Raw genomic sequence first — 17,163 nt, 5'->3', positions numbered from 1 at the left:
GCATGAAGCCCAGGTTGTGGGATGCAGATGCATGTAGGTTCCTGTGTTTAGGTTGACAAGGTGACAGCTTCACCGAGCAGTCTGCTTCTAGTGGATGCTGACTAAGCAGCTGCATAGCCAGTTCACTGCTGTTACCACAGTGGCGTTTCTTCACCCGGCACACTGTCGCTGCGGCACCATTCATGTTAGGTTGTCACATTCTGGAGGCTACTCTGTTTGATTTCAAAGATAGTGTCTCTGCTTGAGGATCTTGATGACTACGGGACAGCAATTTTGCTGCAAGAGCCCTCGGGACACTGCTGTTGCTGGCGATTGTGCAGCTCGTGGGTGCTGCCGTGCTGGCGACTGCGCAGATTGTGATGCGCTGCCATCCTGGACACTGCTCCATTTCTGGGTGCTGCCGTTCTGGCCAGTGCTTCGTTTACGCCACGCTGGTGACTGCTCCGCTCGTGGACCGTGCTGTGCTGGCGACTGCCCGGCTCGCGGGTGCTGCTGTGCTGCCACATTTATTTTAGGTAGCAGTCTTATTAATGGTTGACGCCTATTAACATTAAGTGACCCAGTGTTGTTCCTTACCTTATAGAAGTGCACGAATTTTTCTTTAAAAGTGTTTGTTTTTTGGGAGGGCAGTTTATATTTTTATTGGAACTTAATTTTAAAATTGTACCCGTTCTTCTATCATTCAATTAAGTTATGTGATGTTGGAATACATGAAGTTTCTCTTGAGAGCCCAAGTTGGAAACCCAACTCGTAGGTAGCAGACATGTGGAGCAATAGTATGAATGTTACACTCCAGTTATTTAAAATGAGTGGTAATATTTATTCACAACATGTGGGCTGTTGGCTGTTGTACCCAGTACAGGGTGTCACATTGGCATCTGCTCTGCTCCTTGGCAGCTGTATGCTGTGTTGGCCCTGTTTACGGTTCAGCTGTCCCACTTGGGTGTAAAGGGGGGAGGGTTGTGCTGTCTTGCAGGCAACTTTCATCGAGGCAACTGCTCCTCTCCATGGGTGCACTCGTGCTGTCGTCGACTCCACTCGTGGTTCTTGAGTTTGGTTGGTGCCTGTCAGGCGAACATCAGCTGTGTTGAGAGGCTGGGCAGCTGCTCAACTTAGTAACCATATCAACTGATCTGCTCACCCTTGGGAGCCGTCTGGTATTGTAGCTGCCCTGCAAGCAGAGTAGAGTCCTGCCTTTCTTACCTTGTACAGTGTAATTTGTAACCCACTTTTATTTTAGACAGTAACCCTCATTCTTATTTAATAATAGGTCCCAGTATTGTTGAATTTTTTTCTATATGTATTGTAGGATTGCGTGGTTTGTTGATTTTCAGAGTACAAGCTATTCAGAGTTTTTAAAATGTACCTTAAGAAATAGAATTCCTCTCTCTTAGGCAGCTAAAACATCTCTTGTAAGCATTCGTTTGAAATTTTATTGTAATGTATTGGACTACTGTGATAGAGTATATTAAAATGAAAAATGGGTCCGCGCTTATATCATTGGGGATCAGTTAAGCCATTCAATATTGACTACTCACTATTGAGTCAGTCAATATTGAGTGGAGCTGTCAATATTGCACGGTTTGCACACGGGCACTGACGAACTGGCGACTGCTCCGATCGCGGGCGCTGCCGTGCTGGCGACTGCTCCGCTCGCGGGCGCTGCCGTGCTGGCGACTGCTCCGCACGCGGGCGCTGCCGTGCTGTCGACTGCTCCGCTCGCGGGCGCTGCCGTGCTGGCGACTGCTCCGCTCGCGGGCGCTGCCGTGCTGGCGACTGCTCCGCTCGCGGGCGCTGCCGTGCTGGCGACTGCTCCGCTCGCGGGCGCTGCCGTGCTGGCGACTGCTCCGCTCGCGGGCGCTGCCGTGCTGGCGACTGCTCCGCTCGCGGGCGCTGCCGTGCTGGCGACTGCTCCGCTCACGGGCGCTGCCGTGCTGGCGACTACTCCACCTGCGGGTGCCACCATGCTGTTGCCTACTCTGCCTGCGGATACCGTCGTGCAGTCGGCTTCTCCTCTTTTGGACGATGCCGTGCTGCCGACTTCTCCTCTTTTGGACGATGCCGTGCTGCCGACTGCTCTGGTCGTGGCCCCTGCTGTGCTGCCGACTGCTCCAGTCGCGGCCTCTGCTTCGCATCCAACTGATCCACTCGCGTTCGGTGCCGACTGATCAGCTCGCGGACACCGCCATGCTGACGACTTATCCTCTCGTAAACACCACCGCGCTGCTGACATGCGCTCGCGGACGCAGCCGAACTTGCATCTACTCCTGTCACATGGCCTTAAGACAGCTCCACTCGCGGGGAGCTGTCATGCTTCTGTCTGCTCAACTTCGTGTGGTCTACTGTGCGTGTCTGGTCAGCTCCTTGGGGGCCATTGTCGTCGTGTCTGCTTATCTCCACAGGAAGCTGTTTGGCTGGCACCGGCTCAGTCCACGGTTGTTTGGGTTCGGTAGGTGCTTGTCAGGCCAACAACTACTCTGCTCAGAGAGTGGTTGCTGGACAACTCGGTCGCCATATCATCAGATCAGCTTGCTGTTGGAATGTTGCCGTCAGATATTGTATCTGCCCTGCAAGCAGGTTAATGACCTGGTAAGTCACTTTATTTTGGGAAATGATCAGTATAATGGTTAATCTGTATTCACATTTCATAAGAGACCCATTAGTGACATTATCTTTTAGTATTGTGTGATTTTCCTAGGTCTTGGCTTCATTGCGTAGTTTGTTGATTTTAATGGCACCAGTCAATTAGTCCAACAATTTTTTAAATTTTCCTTAAAAATAATTTTTTCAGTCGTGGGCAGTAGTTAGAGATTTTAATGTAATGATGTAGATTACTATAAAGAGCATTGAAATTAAAGATTCTTCTATCACTGGGATTCATTTAAGCCATGCAGTGTTGGGCTACCTAATGTCATGCTTGAGGGCCCCAGATGGAGTCCAAACTCACGGGATTCAGGCATATGAAGCAGTTGCTCAAGTTGTCAAAAATGAATGATATATTTACCACAACATGTTTTGGGAGTGCATTATCAGATGATCAAATGGTTAAAGCTATGTCTTTAGGAACTATCAAAACTAAAAATTCATCAACAAACATGCCTTGTCAAACATTTAAAACTCTTCTGTGAATATTTCATTGTTTCGCATCACCTCGTGAAGGTCAGTTTCAAGCAGAGCTTTGTGAGATGGTTATGTGAGAAAATGAGATATTCAAAGAAGAGCTTTATTTGTTTAATATGGCATGTTTGCTTGTAGTGTGTTGGTTTGATGGTGTCTATGGGATAGCAATGTTAAACTCTTGATAGGATTTGAAACATATTGTGGTAAATATAACTTGTAAGATGTGTGGAAGTTTCTATGTCCAGGTCAACACGGTGACGCCTGATTGTGGAGAGCGATTGCCCTTAGCGACCAGTCTCCTGACTGGTGGTTGTCTTAAGTTGCTGCATTGCTGGTTTGGTGCTGTTAGCACAATGGCAGTTCTTCATGTGAGCGGCTACTGTCGCTGGGGCAACCCCCTTATGGGAAGGAGTGTTCCTACAGCTGTGCTTCTTGTGGTTTTCCGACTCCAAGCCAGCCGCTCCGCTCATGTGATACAGCTGTGATGGGTGGCAATCCTGCTAGGAGAGCACTCATGAATCACTGCTCCACTCCCGGTATTTACGGTACTACTGACTGCTCTTCTCTGGGGAGCCATGGTGCTGTCGACTGCTTCACTCATGGGAGACATGGCGCAGTCGATGGTTCCGCTCGTGGGGGCTGTGTTGCTGTCGGCCAGCTCCGCTCCAGGCTGCCGCTGTGCTGCCAACCACTCCGGTCGCGGCCCCTGCCGCGTATCCAACTGATCTATTCGCGTCCACCGCCTCGGTGCCGGCTGATCAGCTCGTGGACACAGCCGCGCCGGCTAGTGATCAGGTCGCGGACACTGCCGCGCTGACGACTTATCCTCATAGACACCGCCGCGCTGCCGGCTGATCTTCTCGTAGTCACCGCCGTGCTGCTGACTGATCTGCTCGCAGTCACCTCCGCGCTGCTGACTAATCTGCTCGCAGTCACCGCCGCGCTGCTGACTGATCCGCTCGCAGTCACCGCCGCGCTGCTGACAGATCCGGTTGCAGGCACTGCCGAACTTGCGTCTACTCCCGTCACATGGCCTGCCAACAGCTCCACTCGCGGGGAGCTGTCATGCTTCTGTCTGCTCAACTTCGTGTGGTCTACTGTGCGTGTCTGGTCAGCTCCTTGGGGGCCATTGTCGTCGTGTCTGCTTATATCCACAGGAAGCTGTATGGCTGGCACCGGCTCAGTCCACGGTTTTTTGGGTTCGGTAGGTGCTTGTCAGGCCAACAACTACTCTGCTCAGAGAGTGGTTGCTGGACAACTCGGTCGCCATATCAACAGATCAGCTTGCTGTTGGAATGTTACTGTCAGATATTGTATCTGCCCCAGATTAATGACCTGGTAAGTCACTTTATTTCTGGCAATGATCAGTTTAATGGTTAATCTATATTTACATTTAATAAGAGACCCATTAGTGACATTATCTTTTAGTATTGTGTGATTTTCCTAGGTCTTGGCTTCATTGCATAGTTTGTTGATTTTAATGGCACCAGTCAATTAGTCCAACAGTTTTTTAAATTTTCCTTAAAAATAATTTTTCAGTCTTGGGCAGTAGTAAGAAATTTTAATGTAATGATGTAGATTATTATAAAGAGCATTGAAATTAAAGATTCTTCTATCACTGGGATTCATTTAAGCCATGCAGTGTTGGGCTACCTAATGTCATGCTTGAGGGCCCCAGATGGAATCCAAACTCACGGGATTCAGACATATGGAGCAGTTGCTCAAGTTGTCAAAAATGAATGATATATTTACCACAACATGTTTTGGGAGTGCATTATCAGATGATCAAATGGTTAAAGCTATGTCATTAGGAACTATCAAAACTAAAAATTCATCAACAAACATGCCTTGTCAAACATTTAAAACTCTTCTGTGAATATTTCATTGTTTCGCATCACCTCGTGAAGGTCAGTTTCAAGCAGAGCTTTGTGAGATGGTTATGTGAGAAAATGAGATATTCAAAGAAGAGCTTTATTTGTTTAATATGGCATGTTTGCTTGTAGTGTGTTGGTTTGATGGTGTCTATGGGATAGCAATGTTAAACTCTTGATAGGATTTGAAACATATTGTGGTAAATATAACTTGTAAGATGTGTGGAAGTTTCTTTGTCCAGGTCAACACGGTGACACCTAATTGTGGATAGCGATTGCCCTTAGCGACCAGTCTCCTGACTGGTGGTTGTCTTAAGTTGCTGCATTGCTGGTTTGGTGCTGTTAGCACAATGGCAGTTCTTCACGTGAGTGGCTACTGTCGCTGGGGCAACCCCCTTATGGGAAGGAGTGTTCCTAAAGCTGTGCTTCTTGTGGTTTTCCGACTCCAAGCCAGCCGCTCCGCTCATGTGATACAGCTGTGACGGGTGGCAATCTTGCTAGGAGATCACTCATGAATCACTGCTCCACTCCCGGTATTTACGGTACTACTGACTGCTCTTCTCTGGGGAGCCATGGTGCTGTCGACTGCTTCACTCATGGGAGACATGGCGCAGTCGATGGTTCCGCTCGTGGGGGCTGTGTTGCTGTCGGCCAGCTCCGCTCCAGGCTGCCGCTGTGCAGCCAACCACTCCGGTCGCGGCCCCTGCCGCCTATCCAACTGATCTACTCGCGTCCACCGCCTCGGTGCCGGCTGATCAGCTCGTGGACACAGCCGCGCCGGCTAGTGATCAGGTCTCGGACACTGCCGCGCTGTAGACTGATCAGCTCGTGGACACCGCCACGCTGACGACTTATCCTCATAGACACCGCCGCGCTGCCGGCTGATCTTCTCGTAGTCACCGCCGCGCTGCTGACTGATCTGCTCGCAGTCACCGCCGCGCTGCTGACTGATCTGCTCGCAGTCACCGCCGCGCTGCTGACTGATCTGCTCACAGTCACCGCCGCGCTGCTGACTGATCTGCTCACAGTCACCGCCGCGCTGCTGACAGATCCGCTCGCAGTCACCGCCCCACTGCTGACAGATCCGCTCGCAGACACTGCCGAACTTGCGTCTACTCCCGTCACATGGCCTGCCAACAGCTACACTTGCGGGGAGCTGTCATGCTTCTGTCTGCTCAACTTCGTGTGGTCTACTGTGCGTGTCTGGTCAGCTCCTTGGGGGCCATTGTCGTCGTGTCTGCTTATATCCACAGGAAGCTGTATGGCTGGCACCGGCTCAGTCCACGGTTTTTTGGGTTCGGTAGGTGCTTGTCAGGCCAACAACTACTCTGCTCAGAGAGTGGTTGCTGGACAACTCGGTCGCCATATCAACAGATCAGCTTGCTGTTGGAATGTTACTGTCAGATATTGTATCTGCCCCAGATTAATGACCTGGTAAGTCACTTTATTTCTGGCAATGATCAGTTTAATGGTTACTCTGTATTTACATTTAATAAGAGACCCATTAGTGACATTATCTTTTAGTATTGTGTGATTTTCCTAGGTCTTGGCTTCATTGCATAGTTTGTTGATTTTAATGGCACCAGTCAATTAGTCCAACAGTTTTTTAAATTTTCCTTAAAAATAATTTTTCAGTCATGGGCAGTAGTAAGAAATTTTAATGTAATGATGTAGATTATTATAAAGAGCATTGAAATTAAAGATTCTTCTATCACTGGGATTCATTTAAGCCATGCAGTGTTGGGCTACCTAATGTCATGCTTGAGGGCCCCAGATGGAATCCAAACTCACGGGATTCAGACATATGGAGCAGTTGCTCAAGTTGTCAAAAATGAATGATATATTTACCACAACATGTTTTGGGAGTGCATTATCAGATGATCAAATGGTTAAAGCTATGTCATTAGGAACTATCAAAACTAAAAATTCATCAACAAACATGCCTTGTCAAACATTTAAAACTCTTCTGTGAATATTTCATTGTTTCGCATCACCTCGTGAAGGTCAGTTTCAAGCAGAGCTTTGTGAGATGGTTATGTGAGAAAATGAGATATTCAAAGAAGAGCTTTATTTGTTTAATATGGCATGTTTGCTTGTAGTGTGTTGGTTTGATGGTGTCTATGGGATAGCAATGTTAAACTCTTGATAGGATTTGAAACATATTGTGGTAAATATAACTTGTAAGATGTGTGGAAGTTTCTTTGTCCAGGTCAACACGGTGACACCTAATTGTGGATAGCGATTGCCCTTAGCGACCAGTCTCCTGACTGGTGGTTGTCTTAAGTTGCTGCATTGCTGGTTTGGTGCTGTTAGCACAATGGCAGTTCTTCACGTGAGTGGCTACTGTCGCTGGGGCAACCCCCTTATGGGAAGGAGTGTTCCTAAAGCTGTGCTTCTTGTGGTTTTCCGACTCCAAGCCAGCCGCTCCGCTCATGTGATACAGCTGTGACGGGTGGCAATCTTGCTAGGAGAGCACTCATGAATCACTGCTCCACTCCCGGTATTTACAGTACTACTGACTGCTCTTCTCTGGGGAGTCATGGTGCTGTCGACTGCTCCACTCATGGGAGCCATGGTGCTGTCGACTGCTCCACTCATGGGAGACATGGTGCTGTCGACTGCTCCACTCATGGGAGACATGGTGCAGTTGATGGCTCCGCTCGTGGGGGCTGTGTTGCTGTCGGCCAGCTCAGCTCGAGGCCGCAGCTGTGCTGCCGACTGCTCCGGTTGCGGCCTCTGCCGCGTATCCAACTGATCTGTTCGCGTTCACCGCCTCGGTGCCGACTAATCAGCTCGTGGACACTGCCGCGCTGGCTACTGATCAGGTCGCGGACACTGCCGCGCTGTAGACTGATCAGCTCGCGGACACCGCCACACTGGCGACTTTTCCTCATAGACACCGCCGCGCTGCCGGCTGATCTTCTCGCAGTCACCGCCGCGCTGCCGACTGATCTGCTCGTAGTCACCGCCGCGCTGCCGACTGATCTGCTCGTAGTCACCGCCGCGCTGCCGACTGATCTGCTCGCAGTCACCGCCGCACTGCTGACAGATCCGCTCGCAGACACTGCCGAACTTGCGTCTACTCCCGTCACATGGCCTGCCAACAGCTCCACTCGCGGGGAGCTGTCATGCTTCTGTCTGCTCAACTTCGTGTGGTCTACTGTGCGTGTCTGGTCAGCTCCTTGGGGGCCATTGTCGTCGTGTCTGCTTATATCCACAGGAAGCTGTATGGCTGGCACCGGCTCAGTCCACGGTTTTTTGGGTTCGGTAGGTGCTTGTCAGGCCAACAACTACTCTGCTCAGAGAGTGGTTGCTGGACAACTCGGTCGCCATATCAACATATCAGCTTGCTGTTGGAATGTTGCCTTCAGATATTGTATCTGCCCTGCAAGCAGGTTAATGACCTGGTAAGTCACTTTATTTTGGGCAATGATCATTTTAATGGTTAGTCTGTATTCACATTTAATAAGAGACCCATTAGTGACATTATCTTTTAGTATTGTGTGATTTTCCTAGGTCTTGGCTTCATTGCGTAGTTTGTTGATGGCACCAGTCAATTAGTCCAACAATTTTTTAAATTTTCCTTAAAAAAATAATTTTTTCAGTCGTGGGCAGTACTTAGAGATTTTAATGTAATGATGTAGATTATTATAAAGAGCATTGAAATTAAAGATTCTTCTATCACTGGGATTCATTTAAGCCATGCAGTGTTGGGCTACCTAATGTCATGCTTGAGGGCCCGAGATGGAGTCCAAACTCACGGGATTCAGACATATGAAGCAGTTACTCAAGTTGTCAAAAATGAATGATATATTTACCACAACATGTTTTGGGACTGTATTATCAGATAATCAAATGGTTAAAGCTATGTCATTAGGAACTATCAAAACTAAAAATTCAGCAACAAACATGCCTTGTCAAACATTTAAAACTCTTCTGTGAATATTTCATTGTTTCGCATCACCTCGTGAAGGTCAGTTTCAAGCAGAGCTTTGTGAGATGGTTATGTGAGAAAATGAGATATTCAAAGAAGAGCTTTATTTGTTTAATATGGCATGTTTGCTTGTAGTGTGTTGGTTTGATGGTGTCTATGGGATAGCAATGTTAAACTCTTGATAGGATTTGAAACATATTGTGGTAAATATAACTTGTAAGATGTGTGGAAGTTTCTATGTCCAGGTCAACACGGTGACACCTAATTGTGGAGAGCGATTGCCCTTAGCGACCAGTCTCCTGACTGGTGGTTGTCTAAGTTGCTGCATTGCTGGTTGGGTGCTGTTATTGCAATGGCAGTTCTTCACCTGATCGGCTTCTGTCACTGGGGCATCCCCCTTATGGGAAGGAGTGTCCTAAAGCTGTGCTTCTTGTGGTTTTCCGACTCCAAGCCAGCATCTCCGCTCATGTGATACAGCTGTGATGGGTGGCAATCCTGCTAGGAGAGCACTCATGAATCACTGCTCCACTCCCGGTATTTACGGTACTACTGACTGCTCCTCTGGGGAGCCATGGTGCTGTCGACTGCTCTGCTCATGGGAGTCATGGTGCTGTCGACCGCTCCAGTTGTAGGAGCCATGATACTGCTGACGGCTCCGCTCGTGGGAGTTGTGTTGCTGTCGGCCGCTTCGCTCGTGGGAACCGTAGTGCTGTCGACTGCTCCACTCGTGGGAGCCGTGGTGATGTCGACAGCTCTGCTCGTGGGAACTGTGTTGCTGTTGGCCGCTCCGTTCGTGGAAGCCGTAGTGCTGTTGGCCGCTCCGCTCGTGGGAGCACTGTTGCTGTTGGCCGCTCCGCTCGTAGGAGCTGCGGTGCTGTCGACTGCTCCGCTCGTGGGAGCTGCGGTGCTGTCGACTGCTCCGCTCGTGGGAGCTGCGGTGCTGTCGACTGCTCTGCTCGTGGGAGCTGTGGTGCTGTCAACAGCTTCACTCGTTGGAGCCGCGGTGCTGTCAACTGCTCCACTCGTGGGAGCCGTACTGCTGTCGACTGCTTCGATCATGGGAGTCGTGGTGCTGTCTACCGCTCCGCTCGTGGGAGCTGTGGTGCTGTCGGCCGCTCCGCTCGTGGGAGCCGTGGTGCTGGCTACTGCTCTGCCCGTCAGAGCTGTGACGCTATCAACTGCTCTGCTCAGGGAATCCATCTTTCTGGTTGATGCTCCACTCATGGGGGCTATTGACTGTTTCATTTGTGAGGGCTATTTTACAGGTGACTTCGCTACACACCAGTACTGTTGTCCAAGCAATGATCTTGTGGTAGTTGTCATTCTGGTTACAGTTCTACTTGTGGTGGCAGTTTGCTGGTGACTATTCTACTCATGGCCCATTTCTGATGGTGATTGCTGCTCAAGGATACTGACAACATTGCAATGATTAACAACTTCCTTTCAGATATGGGGACCAATATTGAACTGTAGATCTTGTTGACTGCATTTTCCATAGTTGCACTACTTGATCTTTCCAAAACATGAAATGCTTCTGAGTGTTAAGAATGCTGTGTCTGACACCGTATAGTGTTTTAAAAGCATAGAATATTTTTAAAGCATACTTGTTTGATGCCATAAGATATTGAAAACATTAAATTTGTTGTTACCTTAGTTGTGGAACTTTGGACATCATTATGTGTTAAGGAGTTTGAGTGTGAGGCCAGTATTGCATTCCACTGTGGATTTTATGATGTGAATTTCTTGTTGTGCAATGCACTGAAGAACTTGATTGTAGGAGATTTACTGTGTTGTGTAATGTGTGGTACAGTTCAGACCTTAGTTGTAATGTCTGGCAGACCATTGGCATTTTCTGCCTTGTACACAGTGTTTCAGCACGTTATGATGTCCTTTGCAACTTTGCCTATCAACTTGGGTTCTGACATTGTGCAAAGTGGAATGCAGCTGATTCTCCACTAGCCTCCAATCATTGGTCTGTTGGACCACTGCTAATTCAGTGCTTGGTTGTAGCAGCTGTAGCCACTCGCAACCACATGCCTCAGTCTCTCTGCTCTGCAGGGGTTTTTAGTGTACTGAAGTTTAGGCCCCTTGCTGCAGTTTAATATGCTTTTCAGTTTTGGCTGCTGTGGGTCTCTTATCAGATGCTGTGTGTGCAGGGAGCTTTTAGTCATCTATGGCGTTGTCTCTTAATCTGTGTGCTAGGCTGGGGCTGTTATCACCACAGTCTGATTGATGCAACAACTGCTCGTACCATCCCGTGTCCCAGTGTTATATTTGTTAATAAATTGTTAAAGTCATTCCAGAATTTGTTAAAGTCATTGTTTTTTAAATGTTTGTGTAGTGTTGTGGTGTTTCCTACAGTTACAGGTGCTTCAGTTTCCTGTGGTGAAATTTGCATTGGTTGTCAAACGTACTCGTGTTTTTTTTAGATAACAGTTTCTTTTGTGCATTTATCCAAGAGGTCATAGGTTTGCATGTGCAGTAATTCAGCAACTGTGGGACGAGGATACTGACCAGTTAATACAAATTTAGTTCCAGGAAACAAAAACAGTTGTAATTGGTTCTTTGGATAATCATATAGAAATGTTAAACAGGGGATGTCAAACCATTTATCAAAAATTCACCATGAGTGTGACTGACCACTCAGCTAGACCAATCCGTTCGATTGGTCCATCTCTGAACGGGTTCCTTATATGGTCATATCTATTTGCTGTGTTCAAGTTTCAGGACCACAACCAAGACCACAGACAAGTATGTTTTGTAAGCTATGTGCATGCTCTATAGAATATTTACCTTGTTAATATTTTGGTTGTACCGTGATTAGCTGGCCTATCTCCATATCGTTCAATGCAGAAGTGCCCAGCTTTTTTTTTTCCCTGGAAGTATCCAGGATTTGTCAAATTTGTCATGGAGGTGTCCAAGGTACATCCAGGGATCATCGCACTATATGTCGCCGAGGTGGCTGGATTTCACTGCCACATTCATAACAGAGGTGTCAGGATTTGTCACAGAGGTATCTGTTGTTTGTCGTGGAAGCGTCCAGGATTCATTGCGCCATTCATCACAGATGGGTCCTGTTCATTGTGGAGATGTCCAGGATTTGTCCTGGAGCTGTCCTGTTTTTGTAGCAGACGTGTCCTGGATTCATCGTGGTGGTGTCTGAGATGCGTTGCATTGTTTATTGGGGAGGCAGCTGGGATTTATTGCATTGCTCATTGTGGAGGTGTCTGGGATTTGTCGTGGAGGTGTTCTCCAGGACTCGATGCGAAGATGTCCGGGATTCGTCGCGGGACTCGATGCGGAGGTGTCCGGGATTCGTTGCGGAGACATCCAGGATTCGTCACGGAGATGTCTGGCATTCGTCGTGGAGGTATCCAGGAGTCATGATTCGTCATGGAACTGTTCGAACCGTGATTCATCGTGGAGTGTCCAGCGGAATTCATCGCAGAGGTGTCACGGTTTTACTGGCAGAGGTACCCCGGTTCCATCTCAGCGTTCATTGTGGAGGTGTGCGGGTTTCGTCTCATCGTTCTTCGTGGAGGTGTCCAGGTTTCGTCTCTATATTCTACGCGGAGGTGACCGGATTTCGTTCCATCGTTCGTCGTGGAGGTGTCCGGGTTTTGTCACGGAGGTGTCCGGGTGTCGTCGCGGAAGTGTCCGGGTTTCGTCGCGGAGGTGTCCGGGTTTCGTCTCATCGTTCGTCGCGGAGGTGTCCGGGTTTCGTCTCATCGTTCGTCGCGGAGGTGTCCGGTTTTCGTCTCATCGTTCGTCGCGGAGGTGTCCGGTTTTCGTCTCATCGTTCGTCGCGGAGGTGTCCGGGTTTCGTCTCATCGTTCGTCGCGGAGGTGTCCGGGTTTCGTCTCATCGTTCGTCGCGGAGGTGTCCGGGTTTCGTCTCATCGTTCGTCGCGGAGGTGTCCGGGTTTCGTCTCATCGTTCGTCGCGGAGGTGTCCGGGTTTCGTCTCATCGTTCGTCGCGGAGGTGTCCGGGTTTCGTCTCATCGTTCGTCGCGGAGGTGTCTGGGTTTCATCTCATCGTTTGTTATAACGGTGTCTGGGTTTCGTCATGGGGGTATCGGGGCTTTGTCTCATCATTTGTTGCGGAGGGGGGGGTGGGTCTGTTTGCTTTCGTCTCATCGTTCATCGTGAAAGTGGCCTTGGTTTTTCTAATTACATATCATTGTGGTGTCCTAAGATTTTCTTAACATGCATGACAGAGGCGTTGTAAGATTTTTTTGGAATGCATCAGATGTGTCACAAGTCATAGCATATCTCTGGTGCACGACGAGCTGAAAGGACACCACACGGAACTTCCTATGGTATTATTTTTGCATCATGGAGATAGCGATTAGGTGCATATGGTACCAAATAGATGCCTGGCAGTTGACACATTACAGAGTGTCCAGTTCAGCTCGTACAATAAATTTGTCCATAGTTCGTATTACCATGCACCATGTTCACTTTTATGGCTGGCTGCCTAAGTTACAGATCAGTATGATTTATTGTCTTATTGTTTATGGAGATGTTCATTGACTGTCTCCACATTAATTGTGAATTTTTTGTGATTCTAGTCTGTCTTATGCATATATGTAACTGGTGTCTCCTGCTTTAGAGACATAATTGAGACCTTGCCTTTCAATAATTAAAACTTAATCCATGTGAAGGTACAACATTGACAACAAAGGTTAGCTTGTGTGCCATAGTGATGTCCCAGTTCTTTTTAGCATTTTCTGTTGTGCATAATGTGAATAGTGAAATATTTGGTTTTGTGTAATTGGCTCAAAACAGGTAAGACTACGTATGGTAGTTAATGACGTGTATTTAACATTTAGTGTTGCCTTTTTTGTACTGGTTGATTTAGTCTCCTGTTGTATACAAATTACATTTACTGGCAGAAATATCCCAGTAAAGTTGTGACTTTAAGTCTTGATATTGGACTGCCCTTAAGAGGTTGAATGGCACAAAATTGCAGCATTATCTAAGTATTATTTCTTTTCATTATGGCCTATCTACTTCTTCATTAGAGCAGATGTATCCTAAGAAATCCAGAGGCTGTATCACTGAAATCAAAGAGATGTGTGAGTGATGAGAGCTATAGGTAGTAATCGTTCATACTGGCACACAAGTGCAGTTGGATTTTTTAAAAAAATTATTTATTGATGTTAGCAAATTCATCACACACATTTTTTACGCCAAAGACATAAACTTTTTTTCAAATGTTTTTATGTACACACACTGCATTACTTTGAAGCAGGTCTCAATTATGCAGCACATACTTTTTTGTTAACATGACTGCAGGAACAAGGTGTGTGTGACATGCCCCCCCCCCCCCCCCCCCTAAAATAATTTCAATCATGCATTCCTTTCTGGGTCTTCCAATTTGTATGCAGTCTTTTATTGTGATCGTCAGTCTAAAATTTTCACTGAGTACTGCATTAGCTTTATTATTTTTCACTTTGGATTGATGCAGTTCTCTCACCAGGTTCTCATAAAGAAAACTCCACTTCAGAGAGAGATGGGGGCAGTCACCCACATGTAATGAAATGACCTAATTAAATTCCACAATTGACTGTGCAATTAGTACTGGATTTCCATCATTTCATTAAATTTCGCAGTTCATGAGAAAGGTCTTCCTGGATAACAAGTCATCACTCAATAACAGTCAAATTCTAGAAATGTTTTACAAAGAATGCAGTTGTGAATGATTAATCAAAACCTAACATACTGAAACATAGTTGATACCAAAATATTAATTTGCTGTCACATTGTTTTTAGGCAGCAATTGGCAAGTATATATAGAGCAGTACTTGCTATGGTCCTGTATGTCGTCTTACATTCGTGTGTGTTTATACCGACATTGTAATACATACTTATTTCACAGTTAATGTAATCTTCATTAGTGATAATATTTCCTTGTTCGTCTCAGTAATTCATATAGATTTGGAAATGGTGATAAATCAGATCCTTATTTTTTGAAGAATAATTTAAGCACTGCTCTGTAATCAGGAAACTTATTACTTTAAATCAGTATAGATCAATGTTCTAGCAAGATTTTTTAAAGTAGGATCAATGTTTTAGAGCACCTAATACTATGAAGTTTTATGTACCAAATTCTTTTGTAAAATAAATGTTCCTCAACAAAACTAACTATACTACATCTGTCAGTACATTATAGAAAAATTGCCTGAATAATTGAAAACTGAATTAATTGTAATATTTACTAGGTAATTGATATCCAAAAGTAAACTAAAAAATTGAAAACAAAGCATTTATTTACTTTAGGAATGATACCAGAGCAAATGGAGGTCCTACACTTTTCATGCATTCTTTGTTCTTATGATTGGTGACAACTATTATCAGTGATGTTATTGCTCTAATGTGGTTGAAAAATTGCATTGCTCCATGCCATAAACTTACTAGTGTTGCTTGTGAACCTTTCATTGCAGTCCCTTGTGTGAGCGTCCCTTTAAAAATTCCTTCAGGTGGTTGTTAATGTTTGCATTTTCCTTTCTATTATTCCTCTGTCACTTCCACCATCCAAATAGAGAAACACTTCCATTACAGTTCTCATTTCAGCTTATATAAGTTACTTAAACTTTGTGTGTGTGTGTGTGTGAGTGAGAGAGAGAGAGAGAGAGAGAGAGAGAGAGAGAGAGAGAGAGACTTGTGGGCACTCAACACTGAAGTTATCAGCGTACCAAAGTGGAAATTTGTATTCATGTCTTATCTTTTGATTCACATGTAATGAAAATTAACGTAAACTCTCAACTACTAAATTCTTTTTATTTTATTTCTTTATTTTGAGAGAGGGTGTCTTTCTTGAGTATCTGAAGTTGAACACCAGGATGGATTCATAATTGCCTCGCTCAAACATGAATTTGGTTTAGTTTATGAAATTCTTCTCATTTAACATTGGATGAGTTGTGTAAATAAGTCACATTTAAGTACATAACTAATTGCTTTGGTGTCTTTACCATTTGTTAATATTCAGTGCAGAGTATGAACACCATTATAGCATAGAATCATAGTTTTTTTTTTTTATAACATTGGTTGGTTACATCAGAGATGGTAATGATAGTTCTGTTTCTATACTACTTTGTAAGACAACGCAATATCTTGAATTTCTGTATGGATAATACATTAAACTGAACATCTTCAATGGAATTTGTGCTTAGATATTAATAAAACTATTGTAATCAAAGTCAGTCTTTGCATAAGTGAAATAAAGATTATATACCAGTGCTCTGGTTGAAATCCAGTCTGCAGTTTCTTCCTCATTTTAGATACTTCTTGCTTAAATTAGAACGTCTTGTGAAATCTTTTGTGTTCAATTCTTATCAGCCCTTCAGTATTATAACCACAACTCTATTTCATGTCTGTGATTGTTTTATGTTTCAATTGAAGATCACACTGCACAACAGTAATTTGTTGTGTATTGGCACTGTGGGAAACATATTTCTCCATTATGGGAAACCCATTGCTCCATAAATCTAATGAATTGTCAATAACTGGCAAGTGTCAGCAGTATCATGGCAATATTTTTAATCAATTTTTACTTGATGTTTAGTATATGATGGATGTAAATATATCGATTATTTCCTTTGTTGAGAAAACAAGATAATGAGGGTTGAAGTATTTCCAGTGTTTTCTATTTATCAAAAACATAAGTAATGTATGAATAAAAATAAATGCTAATAAAGGAATAACATTTTCTAAATCTGTCTACTGTTGTATTCCATGCATTCTTTATCAAGTTCCTATATTTCCTGTCCACCTGAAAACGTTTACACAGCTTTATGGGAATTGAAACGTAGTGAGGACTTCTAGAAAATTGAAACATACCAGAGAAATTGAATTTACTGGAATAGTTGAGGGATTCTGAGATGGGGGAAAATTGAACTGTCTCGTAATGGAAAGATGTGCACTGAGTAATTTTGTTGCAACTTTCTTGGGATACTGCTTCGGAAATGGTTGTGGAGATGCGTGAGGAAGTGTATTGAATTGTTGCATTGTTTGGTGTTTGATTGTGGTCATCCACAGAGCTTAGGAGTGTTTGTTGTTATACATGGGTTCTCCTAATGCAGGTCAATTTCCTATTGTGTAATATTGTCATGTGCATAAGAATTTGTCAGGTAGCAGTGAATTTGCCATTCAAATTAGAGCAAAGTTTGATTTTTTATTTTAAAAAATATGTACAAGTACTGATATCTATTTGAACATCATGTTTTGCAGATCAGTG

General features: G+C 45.2%; 1 protein-coding gene across 8 annotated transcripts; it reads left to right on the top strand.

Annotated features, from left to right (window-relative positions):
• The first annotated feature begins 2,285 nt into the window (after window positions 1-2,285).
• Window positions 2,286-16,645, top strand: LOC126278205 (uncharacterized). 8 transcript variants are annotated; one of them, XM_049978130.1, is made up of 3 exons: window positions 2,286-3,915; window positions 7,817-12,668; window positions 12,737-16,645. In XM_049978130.1, the coding sequence occupies exons 2-3, from the start codon at window positions 12,090-12,092 to the stop codon at window positions 13,127-13,129; spliced, it is 972 nt and encodes a 323-aa protein (XP_049834087.1). In that variant the 5' UTR covers window positions 2,286-3,915; window positions 7,817-12,089; the 3' UTR covers window positions 13,130-16,645. The 8 variants fall into 8 exon arrangements, with proteins under 8 accessions (XP_049834087.1, XP_049834093.1, XP_049834094.1 ...); XM_049978136.1 differs by lacking the exon at window positions 2,286-3,915 and having other exon boundaries at window positions 3,975-12,668; window positions 12,737-12,872; window positions 12,941-16,645; XM_049978131.1 differs by lacking the exon at window positions 2,286-3,915 and adding an exon at window positions 5,695-5,783.
• Window positions 16,646-17,163: the final 518 nt, after the last annotated feature.

This window comes from Schistocerca gregaria, chromosome 6 (assembly GCF_023897955.1).
Source record: "Schistocerca gregaria isolate iqSchGreg1 chromosome 6, iqSchGreg1.2, whole genome shotgun sequence".
Lineage (NCBI taxonomy): Eukaryota > Metazoa > Arthropoda > Insecta > Orthoptera > Acrididae > Schistocerca > Schistocerca gregaria.
This window is presented reverse-complemented; position numbering and strand designations above follow the sequence as displayed.

What these genes read in the sequence shown, in the direction of transcription:
- LOC126278205 (XM_049978130.1), top strand. Translation starts at nt 12,090, where the DNA reads ATGCGTTGCATTGTTTATTGGGGAGGCAGCTGGGATTTATTGCATTGC. An exon ending in TCTCATCGTTCGTCGCGGAG is followed by an intron (nt 12,669 to 12,736) that starts GTGTCCGGTTTT and finishes TTCGTCGCGGAG; the next exon opens with GTGTCCGGGTTTCGTCTCAT.